This window comes from Ciconia boyciana, chromosome 22 (assembly GCF_034638445.1).
Source record: "Ciconia boyciana chromosome 22, ASM3463844v1, whole genome shotgun sequence".
Lineage (NCBI taxonomy): Eukaryota > Metazoa > Chordata > Aves > Ciconiiformes > Ciconiidae > Ciconia > Ciconia boyciana.
Genome location: NC_132955.1, coordinates 1,623,208 through 1,650,081, shown reverse-complemented (window position 1 = coordinate 1,650,081; position 26,874 = coordinate 1,623,208). Strand labels below are relative to the sequence as shown.

Genomic DNA, 26,874 nt, shown 5'->3' with positions numbered 1-26,874 from the left:
GGGGTGGCTGAACCCCCTCGGGGGCTCCCCAAGGGCTCATTACCTCGACCTCAGCCCCCCTGCCCGGGGGATGAATAATTCAGCGCCTGGTAGGAGACGTGTCCTCCCTCCCTCTCCTTCCTCCTCCTCCTCCTCCTCCTCACCGGCTCTGCCTTCCCCACCTCCCGCCGCTCTCAGTCCTCGCCGTACCGAGCCCCGGGTGCTACCGAACTCCGCTCGGCACCGGCAGCAGAGACCCCTCCCCGGCAGCGGCGGTGACGCGCGGTCGAGGCCATGGACCCCAAGGACCGCAAGAAGATCCAGTTCTCGGTGCCGGCACCCCCCAGCCAGCTGGACCCCCGCGCAGTCGAGATGGTGAGAGCGGACACCGGGGTACGGGGTCACGCCGGGGGTCCCTCGTCACCCCGAGGTCACCGGCAGCGCTGCCGGTGACCTCGGGGTGACGAGGGTCCCCCGGCGTGACCGGGAGGGATGGAGGGGACGGGAGAGCCCCAAGGTGCCGGTGTGAGCGGGGTTCCGCGGGAGGGACGGGGACAGATGGGACGGGATGGGGACGGAGTGGGACAGGAGGGATGGGATGGGACCGGGAGAGCAGGACAAGGGGGTCGGAGGGGACAGAGGGGACAGGGCATGGGACAGGAAGGACAGGGGAGACAGGATGGGACCCGAGGGATGGGACAAGGGAGATGGGAGGGGACAGGATGGGGGACGGAGGGGACGGGACGGGGACAGAGGATGGGAGGGATGGGATGGGATTGGGAGAGAAGGACAAGGGGGATCGGAGGGGACAGGAGGGACAGGGCATGGGACAGGAGGGACAGGAGGGACAGGACTGGATGCAGGGACAGGATGGGACGGGGGAGAGATGGGGACAGGACGAGCGTGCTCCAAGGTCCCCATGTGAGCCGCGGTCCTGTGCAGGGGGAGAGTTGTGCAGGGGGACGAGGCAGGGACAGGGACAAGGATGGGACAGGAGGGGACAGGGATGGCACAGGAGGGAAGGGAAGGGATGGGATGGAGGGGAGAAGGATGGGACAGGAGGGAAGGGAAGGGATGGGACGGAGGGGACAGGGATGGGACAGGAGGGAAGGGACGGGACGGAGGGGACGGGACACGCTGGGGGATGGTGCAGCCACCCCCAGCCCGTTGTGCCCGGCCCGAGGGGACGTCCCCAGCACACGCCGGACCCGGAGCCCCCGCGGAGGGGCCGGGCAGGAGCTGGGGCTCTCGTGGGGCCGGGAGGGACCGGGGACATCACGGGGACCCCGGGATGGGGCCGTGGCCCCTCTGTGGGGCACTGCACCTTTCAATGGCGCTGGCTCAGCAGGGACCCCCACCCTGGGGATCCCCGCCCTGGGGACCCCTGCCCTGGCCAGAGCTGGGTGCCCCTGTCCCTTGCTCCCCACCGGTGGCCCCGGGCTGGGTGCTCTCCCCTGTGCCGGGTGGGCGCGCGGCCCCGCACGCTCCCTGCCCGCACCCGCGCTCACACGCACCCACGTGCTCGTACGCGTGCAGGCATGTGCATGGGGCCTCGGTCCTGGGGCACGGGGCAGGGGACAGGGGACCCCGGGTGTCCCTGGCTGGTGACACCCCGCTGTGCCCCAGATCCGCCGGCGGAGGCCCACGCCGGCCATGCTCTTCCAGCTCTCTGAGCACTCCTCCCCAGGTGAGCGGGGCAGGGACGGCACCGGCTGGGGACGGGACACAGGGCAGGGATGGACGTGGTGGCAGGGGACGTCTGGTCCAGGGACGGGAGGTGGTGGCAGGGATGGGACGTGGTGTCACTGATGGGATGGGGTGGCAGGGATGGGATGTCGTGGCAGGGATGGGACGTGGTGTCATGCACGGTATGGGATGTCTGGGATGGGACACGGTGGCAGGGAGGGGACACGGTGTCGTGCACGGTATGGGATGTCTGGGATGGGACACGGTGGCAGGGAGGGGACACGGTGTCGTGCACGGTATGGGATGTCTGGGATGGGACACGGTGGCGGGATGGGATGCGGTGTCACCTATGGTATGGGATATCAGGGACGGGACATGGCGGCAGGGAGGGGACGGGGCGTTACATACGGGATGGGGTGGCAGGGATGGGACGCGGTGGCGGGACAGGACACGGTGGCAGGTCCCTGGCGGGAAGGGAGCGGGGGTCCGGGGGTGGGCAGGGACCTGCCCGGCTCCGTTGGGTGCCGGTAGCCCCATCCCGCTCACCGCTCTCTCCCCGGCGCTGCCGACCCAGAGGACGAGTCCCTGCCCTACCAGGTGAGTGGGCACCGGGACCCCCGGGGAGCCCTTCGCCCGTCCCGCGGCTCCCGGGGCAGCGGGGGGTCGTTGTGGCACAGCCCCGGCACCGGCCGCCCCGTCTCGGCCTGGCCCCAGCGCTTATCGGTTCCCCGCCCGGCACGGGCACATGGCGCCGGCGCTGCGGGGACGGGGACGGGGACGAGGACGCGGAGCCGAGCCAGGCTGTGGGGTTTGGCCGCGGTGCAAACCGCCTTGTGACCGTCACGGGGACACCGCCCCAGGGTCCCCAACACCAGAGCCCCGTGGCGGGGTCCCCATCGTGGCGTCACCAACGCAGGATCCCCATTGTGGGGTCCTTGCCCTGGGGGGGGGGGGTGTCAGCCTTGGGTACCCATTGCGGGCCCCCCATCGCAGCATCCTCATCCCGGGGTCCCTATCGCCAGAGCCCCGTCACAGCACCCAGGGAGTGCCTGGCTCCCCCGGGGCCACGGTGGCCCCCGGCATGGGGGGATGCCAGGACCCCGACCCCGACCCCGCTCCCTCCCGCAGCGCGCCTCGGGCGAGGGCTGCCTGCTTAAACCAAAGAGGACCAACCCGTGTGCCTACACGCCGCCCTCGCTCAAAGGTACCGGCTGGCGCCGTCTGAATGGGGAAACTGAGGCACGGGGTGGAGGGGGCACCCGGGCACGCTGGCCCCGCACACCTCTCCTGATGCCGCGTGGCTCCGTGGGGAAAGCCCAGTGCTCCCAGTGCTCCCAGTGCCCGGAGCGGGGTCCTGACACCGGTGCCTCCCCAGCGGTGCAGCGCATCGTGCAGTCCCACCTGGAGAGCGGCCTCGCCGGGGGTGACAGCTCTGACGGGGAGGCCGATGACGGGGACCACGAGCTGGCCCGCGCCTGCGACCCCGACAGCGCCCTGGAGCCTGGTGAGGGGGACGTGGGATGGGGGACGGGGCTGCTGGGGCCTGGGGGCCACGGGGACAGGATTGCTGGAGCCTGGGGGACATGAGGATGGGGCTGCCAGAGCCCAGGGGACGTGGGGACATGGGGACAGGGCTGCTGGAGCCCAGGAGTCACAGGGACAGAATTGCTGGAGCCTGGGGGACATGGGGACAGGGCTGCTGGAGCCTGGGGGACATGGGGACAGGATTGCTGGAGCCTGGGGGACGTGGGGACATGGGGACGGGGATGCTGGAGCGCAGGGGACATGGGGACAGGACTGCTGGAGCCTGGGGGATGTGGGGATATGGGGACAGGACTGCTGGGGCCTGGGGGACATGGGGACAGGGCTGCTGGAGCCTGGGGGACATGAGGATGGGGCTGCTGGAGCCCAGGGGACGTGGGGACATGGGGACAGGGCTGCTGGAGCCCAGGAGACACAGGGACAGAATTGCTGGAGCCTGGGGGACATGGGGACATGGGGACGGGGATGCTGGAGCCCAGGGGACATGGGGACAGGATTGCTGGAGCCTGGGGGGTGTGGGGACATGGGGACAGGGATGCTGGAGCGCAGGTGACACGGGGACAAAGCTGCCAGACCCGTGGGGATGTGGGGACGGGGCTGCCAGCGTCCAGGGGTGCAGGGATGGCTGCCACCGTCCCCCACAACCCTTGGGGACAGGGTGGGTGCCGGGGGGGGGGGACACAGGCTGGCTGCTGCCGGTGCTGCCTGGACCTTGCTGCCCGCTCGCCCCGGGATAAGCGGGTCCCGCGGGGGCCACCATGTCCCCCCGCCGGGCAGCGTCTCCGTCCCCCGCCGGGGCTGCGCTGACGCCAGCCGGACCCCCGGCCGCTCGGCTGACGCGTTGGTTGCCGGCTCCGGCGGTGCCCCGGTGCCACGCGTGCCTTCCTCTGCCCCCGGCTCATCGTCGCCCGCCCGAGAAGCCCCGGGGAGTCAGGCCAGAGCCGAGCGGAGCTTCTTCCCCGCCGGCCCCAAGGCACACAAGCGGAGAGGTAACGGGACGGGGACGCCGCGGGGATGGCGACGGCGGGGGGACGGGGACAATGAGGGGACGGGGCTGCCCACCCACTCGCTGCGCTGCGGGCCCTCACCCGGGGACGCCGGGTGGGTGCCGGGGCTCGGGGACTTGTCCCCCCCCACGCTGCGGCGGGGGGACCCCGGAGCCGGGGGGTCCCCGGGGGCCACCGGCCTTGTTGCCGACAGGCGGGCAGAAGGTGTCCTTCGCCGGCGGCATAGAGGAGCGCGGGCAGGACCTGAAGTCGCTGACGGTGTCGGAGATCCCCGAGGACCCCGAGGGAGCGGAGGGTGACGAGGAGGAAGCGGGACGGGAGCAGGAGGACGGCGGCACCGGGGGTACGCGGGGTGCTGTCCCCCTCCGTCCCCAGCGGCTCCGGTGCCGGGGGGGCCCCGTGCCTGACCCCGCCACCTCTCCGTCCCCAGACCGGCGACACGTTGGCTTCGCGGAGGTGCCCTCGCGCCCCATCGGCACCGAGCGCCACTCGCCCACCTTCCCGCTGGGCACCAGTTAGCCGCCACCGGCCACCGGCCACCAGCCACCCCGGCTGACCCCGGCCACAGCAGCTTCGCCGTTGTCCCCTCTCCCTGCCCTGGCTGTCCCCCTCGCCCGCTGCCTGCCCTGCCTGCGCTTCGTGTGCCGTGCCATGCCGTGCCATGCCGTGCCATGCCAGGCCATGCCGGGCCATGCCGGGCCCCCCGCACGGCCACAGCCGCCCCTCGCCCCGCTTCGGTGCTGGGGCAGGAGCCAGGGCCGGGACCCCCGGGGGCTGGGGGGGGGGGGCTGGGGTCCCCCCGGCTCCTTCCCCCCCCTGCCCCCCCGGCCCCCCATCGAGCAGAGCCCCCGCCCGCAATAAACGGCTGTACAGAGCGGCTGGAGCCTGCTTTGGGGGGCTGCGGCCCTGGGGGCCCCGACCCCCGCGTCTGGGGGTGTGGGGCAGGGGATGGGGGTCTGGGCGTCTGGGGGCGAGCGCAGGGAGCTGTGGGGACAGAGCCAGCTGCCACCATGGACACCCCCCGCCCCACCGTGGGGAATGGTCTCTCCCCAGCCCACTGCCCCCCCGCGGTGGAGAATGGTCCCTCCCAGCCCCACTGACCCCCTCCTCCCCCTCGTGGGGAATGGTCTCTCCCTCTCCCCCCCGCGTTGGGCCCGTCCGCCCCCCCCTCCCCCCCCGCGGCCGGCGATGGTCGGCGCCGGCGTAGCCTCGCGTTTCCCTTCCGGGGTCAGAGGTGGCAGCGGCGAGGGGCCGGAAGCGGCTCGCGCCGGGGTCTGCTTCCGGCGGGGACCGGCACCGGGCGGCGGCAGGTACCGCGGGCGGGCCCCGGGGCGGGCGGCGGTGGCCCGGGGGCGACCCAGCCCCCCTCCCGGGGCGGGCGGCTCCGGGCCGTGCGCGGGCGGCGGGCCCGGCGGGCCCCGGTTGCTCGGCACGGGCGGGGTGCGGGGCCCGGGGACGACGACGACGACGGGGCCGGCGGGGGCCTCGGTGCGGTGCCCGGGCCCGGGAGCGCGGCCGCCGGGGGCGGGGGGAGGGACTGTCCTAGGGGGGCCCGGGGGTTCAGTCCTGGGGGGGGGCCGTTACCGGGTCCCCGGAGGCTTTGGGCCCGGGGAGCACCGGGCGTCCCGTGGTGCGGGGCCCCCGAGGGCAGCTTCCCCGGGTGGGCGGGGATCCCCGTCGTGCCCTCTGTGCCCCGGCCTCACCGGCGGGTCCGGGGCACCGGCTGTCCCCGGGAGCCCTCCGTCTGGCCGCGGCCGCGCTCCGAGCCCCGCCGGGCCCCGAGGCCGGGGGCAGCAGCAGCGGCTGATCCCGGTCGCGTCCTCCCGGAGCCGCCTCTGCGCCGACCCCCACGGGCACCCCCGCCTTTAACACCGCTCCCTGCCCGGGCATTGGGGCCGGGGGAGGGGGGGAAACGGGAGCCTCCGGGCCGCGGCGGCAGCTCCGTGCGGAGGAACGGGCGGCGGAAAGCTTCGCCCCGTCTAACGGCAGCAGCGAACCGGCTCCTCTCCGGGCAGCGACCTCGGGGGGGCTCTGAGGAACGCGGGGAGCCTCGCGGCCCCTCCGGGGAGGAGGAATCGGCGCCAGCCTGACGGTGGGAGCACGGAGGGGCTCGTCGGGGGGCTGGGGGGCTCTGGGGGCTCCTGGCACTGCTCTCCCCTCAGTCCCTTGGCAGACGCTGACCTGAACGGCTCCATCCGGAATATCCTGCGGCGATCCTGCCGCTCGTGAAACTGCGTCGTCCGCATCCCTCGGTGGCTCGGGGGGGCCGCCGGCCCGCTCTGGTTTTAGAGTTTCGGCGCTAGCGGTCGGCTTGTGCCGTTATCACAGACGCGTCCCCGCCGCTTCGGGTCCGGGGTCTCCGCAAAGACCCCGAGCTTTATCCCGTCTCCCGCGAGGGACCGATCGCCCAGCGCGCTCGGGCGCGGAGCTGAGGCGTGGGTAAAGGACGACGCTCCGCGGAGCACGCGGGTGTGAGGCCGATGGCCGTGCCTGCCCTCCGCCAGCCCTCGGAGACCCTTCTCTCGCTGCGGGAGAGGCAGCGTGGAAGCCTGGCGCCGCTCCACGGCGTGTCACCAAACCCGGCGGCGGCTGTGCGGGACCGGGCGAGATGTGGCTGAGGTTTCGGTCACAGCGTGAGGACACCAGACGCTGCCGTGGGGTCCCGCAGCGGCTCCCGGGGGCAGGAGCCCTCGCGAATGTTCGGGCAGGCCGTGCCTCTCGCTGCCTTCTCAAGCTGAGGGGTCTGGCACCCACCATGGGCCCCCCCCGGGAGGGCAGGAGAGGGGCTGGGCCCCAAATCTCAGCTGGTGCCAAGTGGGGCTTCAGGCAACTGCGTTGCTGTTCTGAAAATTGGTGTGATGGTGCGGAAGCGCTAATGAGGAGGATGCGTGGGCCGGGGGGGCTGCGAGGAGCCACGGGCCAGCCGCGGGGACGCCTTTGCCTGCGGGGAGAGGCAGGACCTGGCCCCGGGGCTGGCTCAGCCCTTGGTGGGCAGCAGCTCAACCCGACCGACGCGCGGGGCCGGGGGGAAATGCGGGACGCTGCGGGGTTTCACAACGCTTCCAGAGGTGGTTGCAGGCCGCTCTCCTGACTCCGATGCAGGAGCAAGAGAGCGGCTCGGCGAAGCGACGGCCGAACGCTGCCTGCTCCCTGGGACACGGCGAGCAGGCGGCTGAGCCGCTCCCACCCTCGGCACGCCGGGCACCGAGGGGCTGCCACGCCAGGAGCCTGCTTCCTCCAGCTCCCCAGGGCACGGCTCACGGGGACTGAGGCAAAGGGATTGCGAGTGAAAACAGCCGATGGCCGGGGCCGGGCTGTCGGGCTGGCTCCGGGGAAGCACGCTGTTCACGCGGCCCTCTGAGTTTCCCCGTTTCTGCCTGTGGTGCCGGGGAGGGGACGGGCTCCCCGGGGGTCTCCGTGCCCGCACCTTGTGCACGCTCGGATGCTGAACTCGGGTGGCGGCGGCTCCCGGCCTTTTGAACCAGTGGCTGTTCATGGACAGACCGAAACCACAGCCCCGATCCCCCTCATCGCTCTGCTTTACCACAGCCGTTACCTGTCAGCCCCGCTCCTCTGCTCGCTGTCGCTCGTGCTGCCGGGAGCCAGCACGTAACGTGCCCGGCAGGATGACCTTTCCGAGGCTCGGATTAGCCCTGGAAGGTGCTTTAGGGAAAGGTACGAATCGGTGCAGGGACAGCTCGCCACGGAGCTCCGTGCCATGCCCTTGCTGCCGGATCACGGCAGCGTCTGGGAGTGCTCAAAAACCAAACAACCTTAGCCCCACGGGGTCCCGGCCGTGGACGTGATGGGGCCTGTCCAGTGGTTTGCTGAAGAAGTTGGATCACTTCATGGATTTTTTGGAGTGAGGTTTAGTGTCTAGTTTACTTCAATATTAGACCTTTTTGTTTTAAAGGCATCTCTCCCTGCTAGGAAACTCAGACGCGTGTTAGCGTCTGGTAAAACACCCGCGGTTGGTGTCTCTAAAAGGCCCCGTCCCTCTCGTTCTCCAGGCGTTTTGTCTCCTGGTGCAGCGTTTGGTGCAAAGGCTGTAAGTCTCAGAAGAGGTGACATGAGAATTAGCTGTTGAAGTCGTCATGTGAGCTGAGAGGACACATTAATAGGAAGTCGGGGGCGCAGGAGGAAAGGAGAAGCAATGTCACAAGATGGAAAGGCTTCTTACTGTAAGACATGTCATTAACATGCAAACGTGTGCTAATGAGAAGCTTGTGATTTGAATCTAAAAACTGAGAGTGGAGAGGGGTGACGCTGGGGAGGGGGTGACACTGGAGCCTTGCAGGGGCTGCTCTGGCCTTTCCCAGGGACGGGACGCGCCTCGGCACAGGTCCTGAGTCCGTTTTGGTGCCCAGCGTCCCGTTGGCGCTGGGCTGGGATGCCGGCATTTTGCCACGTGGACCTCTGCGGCAGCGCTCGCTGGGTATTGGCGCTTGGCGTTGTCTCGGGATTTCACCGGCCGCCAGCCCTGCGCGTTTGCTTCCCGCTGGGATTCGTGGGCTCGCTGCCGAGGGTGGTGTCACCTCTCGTCCCTGCAGCCCCTCCTGCCTCCTGCTTCGTCCTCAAAACAGGAGGTCTCACCAGCAAAAAAACCAAATCTTTCCTCAGAGTCTCAAGAGTTCCTTTTTTTGTTTTTTTTTTAAACCAGAAAAGCTCTGAGGGGTCCCCCAGTGCAGGTGTCCCTTCGGACTGGGTTACTGTCACCCGGGGCGTCCCTGCGGGCAGCGTGTGCTGCTCACGCTTCCCCGGCCTGTCATGTCGGCTGTCGGAGCTGCGCCGCTCGAGAGCCCCCAAAAGCGGCTCGCAGCTCGGCAGTCGGTGCAGCGCAGGCTGCGGAGGATGTCTGAATGCATAATACAACACCGGGGCGCTCAATAATTTATCTGTCACCCAGAAAAAGGCACATTTGAACACGCTCAGATCCAGCCCCTGCTCTTTCTGCTCTGAGCTTTCTCCTGCCTGAGGGAGCAGTCCCAGTTGGGGGGCCTCATCTGGGCTTAAAATATTTCTGCAAAACCCTGCTCTGCCCCACGGTGCTCTGAAGGTAAAGCCCTTGTCACCGGTTTTTCCCCCAAAAGTTGGTTATTGCTGGTTGGTTTGGGATGGGCGTGCTTCTGAAGCAGTGTTAAACCTCACCGGGAAGGCTGGGTTTTAGTGACGGTTGGGTTTAGACTGGCTGAGCTGCACGAGGGCTCGCACCGGCTGCCCGTGCTCTGCCGCGTCCCCAGCACCACAGAGCGGCCCCGGTGCTGCCTCGGCGTCGGGGGAGCGGGGCCGGCGAGTCTCGCAGGGTGATTTTAAAGCGCTGTGAAAGTTGCAGGGGGCTGCCTAAGTGCAAAGTGGTGTTTGAGGGAAGGAGGCAGTGACACCCTGCCGTGGAGGAGGAGGCAGCCCGTGCATGAGGTGATGTATTATTTAGCACTCGCAGATGTCTTTAACTTTTCTCAGTTTGAGATGGGCCCCTCGCTCGGAGCAGTGAAGGGCCGTGGTCGTTGCGGCTGATCCGAAGTGACAAGTCTTCCAGCTCCTTCCGAAGTGCCTCCGAGAGAGGCTAACGGGGACTTGACAGGAGTCCAGCTTTGTTCCCTTTCCAGCCCCGGCACTCCCCGGGGGGCTGGGACACAGAAGCTGCTGGCGCAGGGACCCAAAATTGCCCAAGATCAGGCCATGCTCAGCTCTTGGAGTTGCTCCAGCGTCTGGTGGGGCTCAGCAGCACCCCTGGCTTCGCCTGCCCTGCGGATTGCCCCTTCCCACAGGTCTGGGCACAGTCTCGGGGCTTTTTTCCTCGGACATTGTGTGGCTGCAGCCTCCTGGTTTTTGCAAGTGAGATCTGCTGTAGACAAACAAACCTCACTTGGATCCCGGAGGATGCAGAGCTGCTGGGGCAGTGGCTAAGGCAGCAAGGAATCTGATTTTTTTGATGCAAAATGTCCTTGAGCAGGAGCATTTTGCGGAGAAGGAGTTCGTAGCTGTGCCTTTGCCGGGGGTGACTTGGAGGTGGCAGAGCTGGGGACTGACAGATCCCTGGCCTGACCTGTTTTGGCATCCTCTTCCCTTGTTTGTCTCCAGCGTGTGCTTAGTTGCACGGTCCATTAACATAGTGGCCTCCTTGTGCGGTGCTGACGGAGAGGAAAAATTTTAATACAATGGTTGGCACGGGCTGCGTGAAAACAGCCTTCAGACCTCAACACCTCGCTCGCGCCGGGGTTGTGTGCCCGGCACTGCCAGCCGCCACGGCCAGGACAGAGAGCAGCCCTTTCCCCTGCTGCCTTCCTGCTGCTCTGCTTGGCCGGAGTTGGGTGTGAAACCCAGCGTCCTGCTCCTGAAATGAGCGGGCTCCTCTCTCGGCCGTGCGGGATGGGATCCGACGGGATGACCGGCTCCCAAGACTTTGCGGTTTGCCCTGTGCAAAATGTTGAGCCCCTGGGAGCTTTGCATCCATCCCTGCAGAGGAGGCTGCTGTAGCTCGGGGTGGCTCCGGGATCCCGGGGACTGCTCCCTTCCCTCCCACGGAAACACCCTGAGGCCCCTTTTCCTGCTGCCGCGGCATCTCCGCAGGGTTTGCCATCTGCTGCTCTGGCCGCTGGCTGTAGCTGCCAGCTTGGCTCGCCGTGCTGCCAGCGTGTTCTGGGTGGCTGCCTCTGGGTCCCGGTGACGCTTGCTGGTGGCTCTGCGGACCCCCTGCGCCTCTGAGCCTTTCGCAGCTGATTCCTCCTTCCCTGCAGTGAGCAAGAGGGAAGGAGGGTCCCTGCCTGTGCTGGTGAATGTGGGGTGCCAGGGTGAGGTGGGGCAGGAGGGTGAGCCCTGGATGTCTTCCCTTCGGAGGAGGCGGCTCTTTGGCAGCCCAAAAGCCACTATTAGCCTTTTCCCTCGGGAATTGTGTAAAACAGACGGGGTCTGATTGGGAACAGGAATATTTGCCTTCAGAGGGGGAGAGGAGAAGGGGTATCTGGAGACCCGAGGCCTGAGGATCCCCTCCGTGTCTCCCCACAGGTGACGCACTGACTTGGCAGATGTTGCCCCGATTGACGTAGGACCCAAGTTGCTTGGGCCAAGGATGAGCAAGCCGACGGACCTGCAGCACGACCTGGAACGAAGCCTCCCAGCCATAGCGTCCATCAGCACCTCGTTCTCCCAGAGCCAGGGCTTCTCCCCGTATTGCTATTTCTCTCGGGAGAAGAGGAAAGCCATCTCGGATGTGAGGAGAACCTTCTGCCTCTTTGTCACCTTCGACTTGCTCTTCATCTCTTTGTTGTGGATAATCGAATTGAATGTAAGTTGGGGGAAGCAAATCCATGGAGTGTTCACCCTTTTAACTTGTGCGTTTTAAATTCAGTTCCCTCTGCATTAATTGCTCTGTTTCAGAAGTCTTGGGACAAGTCTTTGTTCTTCCCAGCACTCTGCTGATTTGTGCTGGCTGAGAAACCGCTGCACAGTTAGTGTAAACTAAGGTCCAGCTCATTTCCTGCAACCGGGCTCTGTTGTGGCTGTCCAGGGTCGTTAACGCCGTCGCGTGTAGTGCTGTACGTTGTAGTGTAACAAGATCTGGGGCCCGTGGAATCGCCAGGTTGAGCAGTTGGCCAAATTTCTCTCCTGCTCCCCTTGCCTTAAGTGAAGCTGCTCGCTGTGTTTGCCAAGCAGCTGCCGGCTTTGCTGCACCGTCTTGTTCTCCGAGCATCGGAGGAGCGAGGTAGGATGTGCAGACCCTCCTCTCGCCCACCCAGCCGGCGGGCAGAGACAAAAAGGGCTTTGAACTTTGGTCCCAACATACCGCTACGGATCTCAGCTTCTGAAAGCCGGAGATGCCGCTCCACCGCACAGGGGACTGGCGAAGGGGACTGTGAGGGTTTCGGTCCTCTCCGCAGCGCTGTCACAGCTGTGCGGGCTGCTGTGTTTGCTCAGTGTTGTCAACTGTTGCAATGACCAGGGAAATCCAGTTTATTTACCTCAGTCCCATCAGGTCGCAGTTACTCCCTGGGCTGTATTTTATTTTATTTTTCCTGAACTGATCCCGACTGGTTTCAGCCGTGCTGGCGGCGGGTTTCAGGTACTACGTGTCCTCCTGTGGAACAACCTGAGCAAAGGGGCAAGATGAACAGATAGACCCTAGCGCTTCTGCGTGCAGCTGCCGGCGTCTGGCCTTTATTTATCAGCACTGGATCCTGCGCTCACATAGCGGCTCTTATCTCTGCCCTGCTTATCTCCTGCGGTGTCTGCGCTTAAGAGATTGTCTCGGCCAGCAGCTCCCTCGCCCTCCCCACGCCGTGTCGAGAGCCTGAAGAGACCCCTGCCCCCGACTAGGAAAAAGCATCTCTCGGCCAGCATTCCAGCGATGCCGATGGTGTCCTGCACGCCCGGCTTGGACCCTGGCCTCCTGCTCTTGTCCCTGTTCTCTGGGCTCTCTGGAGAGGTGCTGTCTACAAATCAAAATATCCAGCCCCGGGGAGATAATCTGCTAGCGCAGTCACCAGGGTGATTCTGAGCGTAGGTCTTGCAGGTAGCCATTAATGAGTGACTAACTGCTGATATTTGGGCCTTGAGCTGAGATGCTGCATATTTAAAGCTATTAGGATAGCTTATTTGCCTAGTTATGAAGAGGAACGATTTTATATCATGACTAATGCTTTTTTTATCAAACGGTTTCCTTCGCTGCAAGATAAGCTGAGCAAATTGGCCCTCGTTAAATGTCTGCTGCCTGCAAACTGTAATTCTGCGAGCTTGCTGCTCTCGGAGACAGAGAGATGCCTCAGACAGTTCTTCCTTGTTCATGGCAGTGGCCTGTATTTAAACTGAAAACACCTCCCAGAAATCATAATCCAAAGCCTTCCCTGTGTCTTGTTCTTCCTGCAGCATCTCATAGCAGAGTCCCGGTGTGGGGAAGAGGCTTTCAGCGGCAGCTCAGCAAAGCTGGCTGGCGCGAGTCCTGTAGCCACAGCTCAGATAAAGCAAAAGTGCAGAACTGCTTTGCCCCCCTCCCCCTGAATATTAAGCACCAGCCCTGACCAGAGGGACCGCTTCCCGATGGCTGCCTCTTCTGTCCTTGGACTGTCTGACAAGAGGGTGCCAGGACACCAGGCTGCCAAGAACTGGCCTGAGATCCACCAACTTGTTTCTCACAGATCATCAAACAGCTGTCAGCCTATACCAGCTTCCAGGCCAGCTGGGCTGCGTTCAAACCAATAGCCTAAAGGTGAAGCATTTGTTCCAGTTACCTGAGCCATCCGCTTCCTCATAAACAGTGATTCCAGGCTCCTGAGAACAGGATTTATGGTGTCAAAAGTACCAGGGCTGTCGGGCCCCGGATTGTCTTGGGGTGAGGCAAGAGAGCTCTTCTGTGAGCTTTTTCCACGCTCCCGTACAATATCCCAGAAAGCAGTTTTGCCTCTTCCAGATTGCCTTGCAGTCTCTCTGTGTCTGTGCATGTCCCTCGTCCTCCTCTCCTCCCTCTTCCCCTTTGCCAGTACGTTTGAGCCTGCCGGTTGACTTCCTCCGTCAGATTTCCTGGAGGGCAGCTCAGCACTGCTGTGAGCTGCGGGAAGCCAGCTGGCCTGGAAGAAAGGAGAGGGGACCCCTCGGTGCTTTGCACAACGAGGACGATCGCGGCTTAAATTCCACCAGGTTGCTGAGTGACCCCTGAGAGCCCTCGCAGGGGAGATGTTTTGATGTGGGAGACATTTTGTTCAGCACGTTACTGAAGGTGCTAGAGAAGCAGTTTCCTGTGGTTTTTCATTTTTTCCACGTACAGCTGACATCTGTCACCTGAAGCCGCACGTGGAAGTGGTGAGCGCGAGTGGGAGGTGTTGTCCGACCAAGGGCTTTAGGCTGTGAGAGTTGTGATGCGATGGCGCTGGATGTGCTGAGCTGACGGAGCGGCTTTTTGGTGGTGGAAAGCCCCCGTGTAGAAGTGTGTAATGTACCTGCGTGCTGCTCCAGCTCTGGCTACCCGACTCGTGCTCCTCGGTGTGAAACCGAGGGTGAAATGGGCTGTTGTATCCTCCCGTGGTCCTGCGTTGGCAGATGAGCCCGCGTCGTGCGTGCGGCAGGCATTTGTATGCCTGATGCATAACCTGACCTGGCGGTAACCTCCGGTCACTGCTTGGCCAGGTTCTTTCTACCATTAGTTTCTTATCAGTGCACTCAATAGCTTTCTGGTTTCCTGTCTCCCCTTCAGACCAAGGATGGCATTGAGAAGAACTTGGAGAATGAAATCATCGAGTACAATTTTAAGACCTCTTTCTTTGATATATTTGTGAGTATCCCAGACTGCTGCAGGTGAGGAAAGAGCTTTGGAGCTAGGGGCGGTGCGGGTGAAGGCTGGGCAGGGAGGGTCTGCGTGCCGGGGGGCTGGGGTCTCCCCGCAGCCTTGCCCCTCGCCTGGCTCAGTGAAATTGGGCAGGTCGCAGCCTTGACCCCATCTCTCTAGGTGGTGAGGTCCTCGGGAGCTGGCCCCTGTCTGTGTCCTCCCAGCACCTGGCAGAGGGACAAGGGCAGTGACTAGTGTCGATGGCTTTTTGTTTTTAAAGGTCTTGGCTTTCTTTCGGTTTTTTGTGTTGCTGCTGGCCTATGCAATCGTAAAGCTGCGCCACTGGTGGGTCATAGCGGTAAGAAGGCAATTTTTGCTTTCCTGTTTTTAGTTTTCTCTCTCCACCTACAGCTTGCAGGGATCTGAGATACGTAAATTTATTCTTCAGGTCACTACATTGGTATCCAGTGCCTTCCTGATTGTGAAGGTCATCCTCTCCGAGGTTGGTTTCCTTGGGCTCACAGGGGATTGCTTTGTGATTACTTGATGCTGCTGTTTTCCCGTTTGTGTAAACTCCCTGTGGTTTCTGCTTTCTTCCACGCAGCTTCTGACCAAAGGGGCTTTCGGCTATTTACTTCCTATCGTCTCGTTTGTCATTGCTTGGCTAGAGACTTGGTTCCTGGATTTTAAAGTCCTAACTCAGGAAGCAGAAGAGGAACGATGTGAGTATTTTGCTCCTCTCTGGTAGGAGTTGGCAGATGAGACTACCAGGCCTGGGGTTTCTGCTGCTTTGGCAGCACCTTGACAGATATGACATTTATGGAGAAGTGATCTCCAGGCTGGCTGTGACGGTAAGTGCCTGACTCAATTCTGTTATGGTATATAAGTCCCTTCAGGGGAAGAAAATACCAGATTATAAAAAGCATCTTTTAATTGAGTGGAGAAAAACGTGCCAAATTCCCCAATGTCTGGATCCTGAAGCCAGACGTGTTGGAAACAGAGCTCACCTCCGCATCGGAGAAAATGTTTTGAAACAGTGGGACAAATGCCAAGCGGACTGTTGGACTCTCTGTCTCTGGATATCTGTCTTCAGATCTGGGCTGGAGACCTTTCAGAGAGGATTGCTTCAGTTACAGACACGTTGCAGGGGTGCGGCGTGAGTTATGGTGTGTGAAATTCTACAGCCTTTGGTCGCTGAGGTCAGACTAAATGGAGATTGAGTCTGACCTAATGCTTTACAAATTACCCTGCAGTGCTGAGCACCTGTAACTTCCAGGGGTCCTTCTAGGGAGTGGGTGCTCGGCCTGGACTGGCACCCATTCGTAAAGCATCAAAAGGAGTTTGTCGCTCTCCCAGGCTTAACTGACAAAAGAGGACTGGGAAACGGCACGTAAATGAGGGAGTATTTGTCAAGCGGGCTTGATCAGAAATGCACTGACTGACTGGAAAACACCAGAGGATGTTTGGGTCTTGCAAGGAGGCTTTAAGATGAAAAATGATCAAGTGTTTAATGCCTCTATTGGATTAGGCTCAGGTTCCAAATTGCTTCCAGGGGAAGCTCTTATTTAATTAGATGCTTAATCGCCTTTGGATTTGACAGGCAAAAGAGCCCATTGATCTCCATGCAGATAAAACGTCTCAAACAAAAGATGAGGCAATAGGAGCTGAAAAGCTTGTGGGCTGGCTGGTGTCAGCGCAAAAAGACCGGCTGTATCTGGAAGAAAGTGGCTGGGAGAGTGGTTGAGTAGGGGTGGATGGGACCAGGGGGCCCCAGGACCCCTTGGTGTTGAAGTGCCGGGTGCCATGTGTGTAAAACCTCGTGCTTTGGTTTGCAGGGTACCTGGCAGCCCAGGCTGCAGCCTCTCGCGGCCCCCTGCTCTACCCCGGAGCCCTTTCCGAGGGGCAGTTCTACTCCCCGCCGGAGTCCTTCGCCGGTAAGACATGCTCTCCTCCCCTTCTGCCGTTACCTCGCCGGCAGCCGGGCCGCCTCGTTTCCCGAGCTTGTTCCCCTCACGGCATTCCTCCTGGGTCTCCTCACTTCTGTAATCGCCTCCTCCCCGAGCTCTGTCTCGTTATCCCGGCCCTTGGCAGCGGTGGGTGGCAGGGCCTCCAAGAACTGACACTGCAAAACGGGCTCCCCTCTCCTCGCACTGCGCCTGTGCCTGGGCAGGGGAGGCACGGCCATGCTGTCTCTGTGCCATCTGCAGAGCAGAGTCGGGCTCAGCCCCGCGTGCCTGGCTTCCGCTCTGTGGGAAACTGGAGCTTTTTGTGGTCTTGGGATTAAATGCTTTTAGCTGTGGTTAAAGTACTTGAAAAATGCTGCCCTCGGGATGAGGGCACGGGGGCGAGTTGCCACAAGCAGGTGAGGATAAGAGCTGGCAGCACGCCACTGCCCTGTGACACCGCCTCGTGCCGGCTCCCGAGACCTCCCCTGCTCGGGAGCGAGGAGACGTCAGCCGGAGCAGTTGTCTCGGCGTAGCTGACACCCGGTTCGTGCTCAGCCTTCCGGAGAGCAGAGCAGCGCCTGGCAGCCGGCTGCGGAGCAGAGGCGTTCGGGGAGGCAGGGCCTGGGCTGTGTCGGGGTCGTCCCTGCTGACAGCCCTTCCCACCGGATAGGGTGTGGGGATCAGACGCTGTCTGTCCCCCACGAGAAGGTCAGAGGGAGATTGTACAAGTGGGGTCTTCATCGACTGTGTGTGAATTGTGTGCTTCCCTCCTAGGGTCGGACAACGAGTCAGATGAGGAAGGTGCAGGGAGGAAGGCGTTGACAGCTCAGGTAAACAGAGGCAGCGTGGCCTGAGGTCGGCTATCCCTGCCCATCGGCTTCAGGCTGATCCAGGGCTGTGGGATTCTCTGACAATCCTGCAGCCCCATCAGGGTGCTGTTTCTGCAGAGCACCACAGGCCGCTGGCCCTCCTTTCACAGCCTTCTGTCCTGGGGACATTGGGCTGAGGAGCTCTGCCTGTCCCTCCGCACCAGGCTGTTCCCCGTGTGCCCTGGGACCGGTGGCATCGTGGCTGCCACAGGAGGGGGTCCTCTGGGTAACGCCCGACGTTAACCCACTTCCCCAGGGCCGCGCGCTCTCCCCTGCAGCATCCCGCAGGGACGTGATGCTGGCTCTGCCTCCTGCCTGTCCCTCTCTCCCCTTCCCTCTTCGGTCCCTGGTTACGTGGTCACACACAGCGAAGGGCATCGCCTCAACCATCCCCACTGAACTGTGGCTCCCGGAGCGGTCCTTCGCCTCCCCGAAGCCTGGCTGGGCACAGGCTGCTTTGTGCTCTTTTCCAAGTGGTTCTGCTGCCGTTCAGCCCCAGTTCTGGCACCTCCATGGAAGGAAGCTCTGCACATCTCATAGCCCTTCGCCTGCTGGAAACCCTTACGTTAAGGCGGGAGACTCACTGGTAGACGCAGCTGGTGTGTGGATACAAGCCAGGGCGGGGAGCGTGACTTTGAGCTCCAAAATGAGGCCTCTGTGACCCAAATTAAGAGATTTCTGTGGTGTGGTGATGGGAGATATCCCCTTTCCCTCTGCCAGCCCTGAGAGGGGGTTAGCAAGCCTTGCACGCACACTTCAGGCTTCCTGCAAACCCAGCTAATGAAACGCTCTCTTCTCTCCTAGGAAAAAGAATATGTCCGACAAGGCAAAGACGCGATGGAGGTTGTGGACCAAATCCTTGCCCAGGAGGAGAACTGGAAGTTTGAGAAAAACAATGCAAGTGTCCCCCCGCCTCACCTGCCGGGCAGCGCTGCCGGCAGAAAGCACGGATGGCTTAGCAAAAACGGGAGGACAAATGAGGCTTTTGAAACCTCCTTGCGACATGAAAAATTAACAAGCGTTACAATTACCTGATTGAATTAGGAATCTATTCCAGTTCAGTTAAATGTAAAATCCCCTCTTATTTAATTAGACGTTTAATTGCCTTCCTGTTTGACAGGAGAGAGCCCGTCGCTCCTCCCTCTAGACGGCAGGCAGGCAGGGGCGGACGGCTCACCTTTGGTAGGCGTGGGGAGGAGTGGAGGCACGCTGGCCCTGCGGCAGTGCTGGAGGGCCCCGTTGCTGCAGCTTCTGCCCTTGCTCCGCAGCAAGGTGCCTTTGAGCATCCTGGGGAGACCAAGCCAAGCTGGGTCTGGCCTTTCCAGCCAGCTTTGGCCCACACGGGAGCCAGGAGAATGTGGGGCACAGAGTGCTCCTCCCACCCCCAAAGCTGTTCGTGTCCCCTCTTCCCCAGGACAGGGACCTTGTGGGTGCTGGAGCGTAAATCGGGGACGTGTCTCTGCCTTACATCTTTCCACTGCGGCTTTGCCAAAGGGGTCTGCAAGTCGCACCTCTCGCTTCGGGCAGCACGGAGGTGTACAAAGCAAAGCGGGCCCTGCCCTGCCTCGTTCCTCACCGCGCTGGTTCGTTCCCTGAGCTGCAGCAGAGTTTTCTGGGGTACCTAGAGCTGCTTTCTCTCTCCAAAGGGTGGAGAGAAAGGTGCAGTGTCTCTGCCCCCTAAAACCAACCTTGCTTTCTGCTTGTGGGCTCACAACATGATTGGGGTGAGAGTCCTGCAAACTGCAGTCTCATCTGGTATTTAAAATTCCCCTGTCAAGTGATCCATTGTCTGATGCCAAACTAGCTGGGCAGATTGTTTTCTTTATCCAAAGGGGGATGGATTTAAATAGACTAATCAGAGTTTAACACAGGGCTAATGATGAAAGGTTATCATCTGTCCATCCCTAACCCCTCCAGGGAGTCTCTTCTCGGATGTAGGTAACAACAGCAGTGTTGGCAAACTAACCCCTTTCTCTTACCCTGGTGTTGGTAGCTTGCTTACAAAGAGAATTTGACCTTGACGTGGAGTTTGCAGGCTGGCATGGGGCGGATTCTTTTTCTGTCTCATCACTGCTGCCGCTCTGGATATTGTTTTGTTTATGGAAATTTGTGCACGTGCATCTGAAACATGCTCAGTGCCATTCCCGTGCTGGGGTCGCTGCCTGGTGTGGGGGGCCGGGGGGCAGATGAGGACCGGAGAGGGTCCTTCAGAAGGGCACGTGAGGCGGGACGGCTCCCGCAGCCGCAGCGTTTGCAGACCAGCAGACTTTACCCCAGCTAGAAGCGATTTATTTTGCTAACGTAAATGTAACTTTCTTATTTCTTGCACAGGACTTTGGTGACGTTGTTTACACTTTTGAAATACCTTTCCATGGCAAGACCTTTATTTTGAAGGTAAGAACCTTCCTGGATCACTTCCTTAGTCTGTGTGGTACAGGCAAAGAGTGACTGCTCTGCTCGGAGCCACGGCTCAGCTTTCAGGCTCTCTCCTGGCCCTGGCAGGACAGGTCAGGCTGCAAAGCACACTCTCTTTGCTTGAGACAGATGACCTGCACTGCACGCTCTAGGGAATCTCTCCAGGAAAGCCCCTTGGCTGGCAGACAAACTCCCCAGCAAATATGCTGGGCCCCAGTCTCTGCTGGTAGAAGTGGGAGCAGGTGACTGCAAGACTTGCTTCCAACCCCAGCATCTAGGACTAATCTGACCAAGGAGGCTAATTGCAACTAATTGCCAGCAAGACCAGGGCTGAGCGTGCGTCTGCTGCTGCCTGGCATTGAGAGGAGCTGCTCGGAAGTGCCTTGCTCTGTGCCCTCTCGCTGGAGTGGCTTGGCTGTAAACCACGCTTTAATGAAGTATTGGTGCTGCGGTGGCTTTTCTTTGTTCCAGTGCATATGTTGCCTCGCTGGCAGGAGCTGCCAATGGAGCAGCTCTGTATTCATGAGAAAAAGCTGGATGATTCCACTTTACTGCATTAACCATTTGCCTCCAAAGATCCCCTATCCCACGGGGATGTGGAGAAATGAATGTTGTCTGTGCTGGAGCTCAGAATAGCTTTTCGGCAACTTCCCGAAGCAATCGTGCACGCAGCAGAGCTGCTGATAAGGTGGGGTGAGGGTGGGAGAGGAGCCAGCCTAAGTCGGCCCCAAGGTCCGTCTGTCTCGCCGTGTTACAGGCTGACAGACGCTTGCCCTCTCTTACACCAGCACGGACCTCGGCCGGCAGCGCTTCAACGCGCTGAGACTGAAACCCGAGGTCTGGTCTGTCCTCCCTGACTCCGCGTGTGCCCTCCAGGCCCCTGGGAACGAGAGCACTGTGGCGGAGGGGTGACAGCCTTGGCTTTGCGGGCGCTTGAGCCAGGCCAGCCTCGCCGCTCCCCTCCTGTATTACCCCGCTTGTTCTTTGTGATCTGCCCTGCGTTCCTTAAAAATAATCTTAGCGAAGTGGAGTGGGGGACTGGCTAACTGCTCTGGCTCTGTCCTCAGGCTTTCCTGCAGTGCTCCGCTGAAACAGTTTACCAGGAGGTTATTCTCCAGCCTGAGAAGATGATCCTGTGGAACAGAACAGTGGCAGCTTGCCAGGTGAGCGTGCCGGACAAAGATGGCTTAATCACAGGAGCTCCTTGGAGCGGAGAGTTGGAGCTTCCCAGTCCAACACCGGCTGTTGGCGGTGCCCAGGCCCTACTGGAGCTTAGCTGGATCCGAGTCACTGAGGCGTTAAATCTCCGCCGCTCATCCGTACGATCCGAATGCTCTGCGGTAGCCAGCTGCATGCATGTGCCTATCCAAAAGCCCATGAGGTGGGCAGGGAGATGGGCCAGCGGCTGAGCCAAGCCTGCTTTTGCTTGGTAGGGTTTGGGCGTTTTGCACCGTTGGTGTGGCAGGGATCCGGAGGCAACGCCTGTGCCCTCCCCAGAAAGGCAGAGGGACCAGTCCCAGGGCAGGAGACAAACCCGTGCACACGCTGCCAAAGAGTTCATCCCCCTCAGCCTCAGATCAGCTGCTAAAGACGCTCCGCTTGCTTTGAATCCTGCTGCTGTTTTAGGGGAGGGTTGGTATCGCCCAGCTGTTGGCATGTGCAGACCTGCAGGCACAGTCTGAGGAAATTTCTCTTCTTCCCCCCCCCCCCGCCCCAGATCTTGCAGCGGGTTGAAGACAACACGATCGTCTCGTACGACGTGGCAGCTGGGGCTGCAGGCGGTGTCGTTTCCCCAAGGTCAGTTTATTCCACTGTCTGTTTTGTACTGAGCCCCTAAACACCCTCCTAAAATACGGAGAGAAGCGTCTGGCTGTCGTGAGAGCACTGTGCCCCAGCTCTGCCGCTCTTTGCTGGCTGGGAGCTCCCGGTGTCAACGAGGCAGGGCTGGCTGGCTGTGCGGGTAACGCTCCCAAAGCAAGGAGCCCCTGAATTCTCCTCCAGACGTTTCTGGCAGGAGTCTTGGAGCTCAAAATCTGTCTCAGTCAGTCGGTCTCCCTGATAACAGTGCTGCACTGTGCTTTGTCCGTATGTTGACATACCTCAGCCACAGCCTTTCCCAGCAGTCCGGAGAGCAGGATCTGCTCCTTCAAAGTCCCACGCACGTTTTAAAGCAGTCGGCACCCTTTCTTTGCTTAGGGATTTCGTGAACGTGCGCCGGATCGAGAGAAGAAGAGACAGGTACATTTCCTCAGGGATGTCGACCACGCACAGCCTGAAGCCTCCGCTCTCCAAGTATGTCAGGTAAGAGGCAGGTTCTATTTTTTTTAGCTGGTATCTGACACACGCACTGTGCTTAAGCTTAGGGCAAAGAGCCACTTAAATGAAAACCCTGCTGTCTTTCTGGCAGCGTTTGCAGGAAGCTGGTCTATTTGTGGAACTAAACCTTGCTTCCCTTGTTCTTCTTCCTTTGTTAAAGAAACTCTCCGTGCTGTTCAGTGTTGCTCGGGCGTTTCCCAGCTCTCTGCTCAGGGGAGTGGAGGTGCCGACCAGTAACAGCACAAACCCCAACCCAGTCCGCATCCTGTTTATGTAGCAGTTAATTCCCAAACAGGGCCAGCTGCCATTTCTGAGGGGCAGTAAACAGCTGACTGTGGCTCACTCTGAGCCTCTCGGATGCCTTTTGCTTCTCGTAAGCCAGTCACTAACTGACTTTAAAGGCTGCGGACATTGAGAGATGGTCCCGTGGGTGAAACAAGCTGCGTCAGGATGGACTGGCTCCCAAAGTGTCGGCAGGTCTTTGGCCTCTCCCCTTCCGAAGGGACAGCTTCGCCCGGCTGGTGATGGATCTCAGCGGGGTTATGTCTCATCAAACAAGGACTCCTTGTTACTGTCTGCTCCGGTGCCTGGGGCCCAGCTGTGCCACTTCGCGCACTGACTTTGTTTTTCCTAATAATCTGGTTAAAGTAATTGACATTTTAACTCGGAGCCGTTATAGCTGCCTCAGTCTATTTAAGAGCTGGGGACTTCAGGGCCTAGAAAAATCTTTTTACAAATGTATGTAGCAAAAATAGTGTGTTCCTGAACAGGGAAGGGAAATCTGTATTTGGGCTGTGTGTGTGAGCACAGCTTCTGTCTCTGAGATGGATCAGATGGTGCGAGGAAGGATCTGGGGGCTGTAGCGACAAGGCTTCCTGCGCCAAGCCTGTCCTGACTGCGCAGGGTTTCCCTGGCTGCTCGGCTTTCCTGGGACCTCTTGTTTGCACCCATTTCCACAGGGCTGTGCCTCAGAAACCTCCCCGCGGTGAAGAGCCGGTGGCGGCTGAGCTCGCACGGTCCAGAGGCAGAGAGGCTGCTTCTCAGCCCGCAGCCCTGCGGCAGCCCTGGCACCACCGCTGCCAAGGCACCTGTGGGAAACCTGCCTTGCCGTGCTTGCTCGTGTGCCTGCGGCCAAAGCAGATACCTTCCCGGGCGCTCTGCGCATCTGCTCTTACCCCGCTGGGCTCTAGTCCTCGCTGCCAGGCGGAGGGGGTGGCTGCTGCTGCAGGAACTAGCGCAGGGTTGGTGCGGTGCACCCCAGAGCGTTAAAGAACAGCTTTTCAGCCGGCCCCGGCTCTGACTGTGTGCTCTTGGTTCCCCGCAGAGGTGAGAACGGGCCCGGAGGATTCATCGTACTGAAATGTCCCAGCAACCCCAGGGTCTGCACGTTCATCTGGATTCTCAACACAGACCTGAAGGTAAAGCCAGTTCTTCGCTGGTGCGCGAGCGCTGCGGCCGTATCCCGTCCCCAGCAGAGCTCACCAGCGGGCTCTGACGTCCCCTGCGTAGCGCAGGCTGCGTGCTGAGGACCTGCTCTGAGCTCCCAGCTGAGCAGCGCGGGGCTGCTGTCCTGCTGGCCCCTTCCGAAAGCGGCTCGTTATGCCCTAAAGGGACTCGAGTTTTGCTGGTGGAGGTTAAACGCTCGCTGAAAATCACCCTCTTTTTCCCCTGAAGTTGCCCCCGCGTGAAGTGGGGAAGCTCTCCCTTGCCTGGCACAGATCTTGCTTAGGGGTTTCACATCTCTGCGTGCAGGACTGGAGGAGAGGAGATTTTTTATCCTCTTTGGGGACCGAAAATAGTGGGGCATGTGAAGTGTCTGGCTGCTCGCTGCTCCCGGGACCCCGCTGAAGGGCTGATTCACTCGCCCCTGCGCGCCCTGCTCCCAGACACCCTGGTACGAACACGGCCACCCCTGGAGCGCATGGGGCTGTGTCTGCACGCGGGGAAAGGCGCTTGGGCCGTGTGAGACGACCCGGATCCGGGGCTATTTGCAGACCTGCGTGTCAAGTCCTTGCTGGTGGCCCAGACAAAAGGCAGCGCGTGAAGGGAGCCGGGGTCGGGCGGATGCGGGGAGCGGAGCTGGCCCGTTTTCTTCCTCCGCTGAAGGTTGACGTGGTAACGGCGCTGCAGCAGCGAGCACAAAGGCTCCATTCATCAGCGCTCTGCTGCAAAGCTGCGCGGCCCCCTCCCCTCCCACGTCCCTCCCTCCCCACAAAGTAGATCAGCTCCTGCCTGCCTTGTGAAATGCTTTGGAAAGGATTTGCAGAAGCTCGTGCCTGGGCAGCGAAAGCAGGGGCAGAGCAGAGCGCGGCCTCCTGCCCCTTTGCTCTGGAGATGTATTTTCTGTCGCGGATCTGGCTCCGATGCCTCTTCCGCCCCGCTGTAACGCGTGGGTTTGGAGGGATAATGAACCCACTCGGTTGTGCAAGATGGGGCTCAGAAAGGAAAGACGTTCCTTGTGTTTCCCGGGCCGGAGAGCACTCGCCCACTGCCTGCCTCTGCTGCTGGAAGAAATGCCGTAGCGGCCGAGCTATTAATAACTTGCCTGTCAACTGCTTCCACCATCTTCCTGAAGGGCTCTGCTAGTGCCCAGACCCCTCTCCTGTGCTGCCTTGTTATTTCCTTTGGCCCAGAAGAAGTATTTATAGCGCATGGCTCATCCCTTCCTGCGACGAAGGGTGAGAATTACACACGCGTGTGTGTTTGTGTCCGTGACGGAGCTTCGCCCCGGAGCTCGTTTCAGGGAGGCCTCTGAAATGGCCCCTGGACCAAAGGTCTCGCAATCTCCTGCCCCTGTGTCGCAGAGGAAACCTGCTCCAGGGAAAATTCTCTGCTGAAACACCCCAATGCAAGGGAGGGGGGTCCTCCTGTGCCTACCTGACCCCCCAGGATAGTTGGCCGGCCATCTCTGCCTGAGCTGCCTGCGCTTGGGACCCCTTCTCTGCCCTGGGACCCTGTGCAAGCCCCCGGAGCTGCTCCCAGCCCTGCCTCAGCTCCCTTCCCCCGCAGAGGCAAGGATTATTATTTTTTTTTTTTTTTATGCATCTCGCATAATAGAGCACAGGCCGAGGCGGTTGGGGTTGAGTCGTGCAGGGCTTTTTAGAGAAATCAAAACGCGTTTCACTTCCTCCCCCGGAGCAAGCTCCTTGAAAGCGGCAGCTCCCCGCTGCGGTGCTTGTGCATCCCTCAGCCCAGGCTGGCACCGCCGGGGCGGGATGGGGACCAGCCCCGAGCCCCGAACCCAGCGACGTCTCCGTGCTGCCCTGACTCACGGCTCTGTGCTCATCTGCTTTTCCCCGCAGGGTCGCCTGCCCCGTTACCTGATCCACCAGAGCCTGGCTGCCACCATGTTCGAGTTCACCTTCCATCTCCGCCAGCACATCAGCGAGCTTTCCGGCAAGCCGTGAGCAGCGGGGACCTGCCCTCGCTGGACATTCCTCTGCGGCCAGGGGACAGCCGGAAGAGGACCCTGCACCCCCCAGGACCTCGCCGAGACCCCCCCAGGAGAGGATGCCCCGTACTAACAGCCCTGAGGCCGGGGGATGCTCAGCTCCTTCTCCCACCGCCGTTCCCCCTAACCGGGGCCCTGAAACCACTGACTCTTGTGTGCCAAACCCCTGCCCTTGCCCTCCTCTGGGTCTGACCTCCCCCTGCCCCTCACCCAGGGGTTGGGGGGCTCATTTGTGCCCCCCCAGACTCCTGTACTTTCTAGTTTGACAGAAAGAGGGACCAGAGGAGAAGGTGAAGCCTTCCACATGAAGCCCCGTGCCAGGCTCTGCCCGTCCGCACGTGGGGGCAAAGGGGTGGCTTGTGCCCGGCTCTCGGCCCAAGCCCTGTGCCCCCCCACCCGGCTCCCTGCAGGAGGGGACGGGGGTCCGTGCAGGGGACCCCTCCGGGGCTGTTCCCAGGTGCTTTGGGCTGCCCAGGCCTCCCCTCCTCGTCCCCCCGCTGCCTGCAGCTTCTGGCAGAGGCAGAGCACGATTTGCCTTAAGCAGAGACTTTTATCCTTTTTGGGGGGCGCGGGGGGGGGGGGGGATGTGGGGGCGACTGCAGCTTCTTTCTACCTGCGAGCGCCGGTGCCGTGTTCCGCGCTATAAATGGAAACAGCGCGAAGCCGCCCGCACGCGGGGGCACGCGCCGGCAGCGCTGTGGGGAGCGGGGAGCACCCACACCGGGCCCCCCGGGGCTCTCTGCCTCCCCCCCACTCCCCGTCCTGGGGGTCCGGCCCTCACCCCGTGTCCCCAGGGGATGACGCCTGTGGCTGGCACCCGTCAGAATAAAAAGCCTTGCACTGTTTGCGGTCCCTTGTCTTCCACGTGCCCTTCGTAAATTGAACGAATAAAAGCGAGGAGGAGCGCTGGCCCACGCGGGCGTGAGTGGCCACGGGGCTAGGGACAGCCCAAAGCCCCCCAGGCTCAAAGGACGGGTCCTCCAGGCTCCTAGGTCGTTTCCCCTGGAGCGGGACCCCCACGGTGGCGGGGCGATGGCCCCGGGCGGCTGCAAGGGGCTGGAGACCTGCATCCGCCCGGGCAGCGGCCGCGGCCACGTGAGCCCCGGGCCGCTGGCACCCGGCGAGCACCCGTCTGTTCGCAGCCCCCATCTGTTGGCCCTACAAATAGCCCGGCCGGGGGGGGGCCCCCGTGGCCAGCACCCCCCTGCCTGCTCGCCCTTCACAGCCTGTCCCTGCGCCCTTGGGGACACGCGCCGGGATGGGACCCCAATGGCCCTTCGAGGGCAGCGGCGGGGCCACCGCCGCTGTGGGCCGGGTGGCCCAGGGTAGCGTGGCCCCCGTGTTGGCGGCGGGCACCTGCAAAGCCGTTACCGGTGTTCGCCGGTCCCGGGGACCGGTGCCAGCGTGG

At 61.8% G+C, this 26,874-nt stretch overlaps 2 protein-coding genes across 5 annotated transcripts; both read left to right on the top strand.

Annotated features, from left to right (window-relative positions):
• Window positions 1-259: 259 nt before the first annotated feature.
• PPP1R1B (protein phosphatase 1 regulatory inhibitor subunit 1B) lies at window positions 260-4,733 on the top strand. The gene is made up of 8 exons (XM_072886163.1): window positions 260-354; window positions 1,606-1,666; window positions 2,240-2,262; window positions 2,794-2,869; window positions 3,041-3,169; window positions 4,128-4,196; window positions 4,408-4,557; window positions 4,645-4,733. The coding sequence occupies exons 1-8, from the start codon at window positions 274-276 to the stop codon at window positions 4,731-4,733; spliced, it is 678 nt and encodes a 225-aa protein (XP_072742264.1). The 5' UTR covers window positions 260-273.
• A 663-nt stretch (window positions 4,734-5,396) lies between these two features.
• STARD3 (StAR related lipid transfer domain containing 3) lies at window positions 5,397-26,311 on the top strand. 4 transcript variants are annotated; one of them, XM_072885982.1, is made up of 15 exons: window positions 5,397-5,524; window positions 11,220-11,499; window positions 14,398-14,475; window positions 14,750-14,827; window positions 14,918-14,971; window positions 15,074-15,191; window positions 16,305-16,403; window positions 17,190-17,245; window positions 18,089-18,181; window positions 19,616-19,678; window positions 20,767-20,862; window positions 21,417-21,496; window positions 21,896-22,000; window positions 23,340-23,433; window positions 25,318-26,311. In XM_072885982.1, the coding sequence occupies exons 2-15, from the start codon at window positions 11,284-11,286 to the stop codon at window positions 25,420-25,422; spliced, it is 1,335 nt and encodes a 444-aa protein (XP_072742083.1). In that variant the 5' UTR covers window positions 5,397-5,524; window positions 11,220-11,283; the 3' UTR covers window positions 25,423-26,311. The 4 variants fall into 4 exon arrangements, with proteins under 4 accessions (XP_072742083.1, XP_072742085.1, XP_072742084.1 ...); XM_072885984.1 differs by lacking the exon at window positions 14,918-14,971; XM_072885983.1 differs by lacking the exon at window positions 14,750-14,827 and having other exon boundaries at window positions 14,398-14,498; window positions 14,881-14,971.
• The last annotated feature ends 563 nt before the right edge of the window (window positions 26,312-26,874 follow it).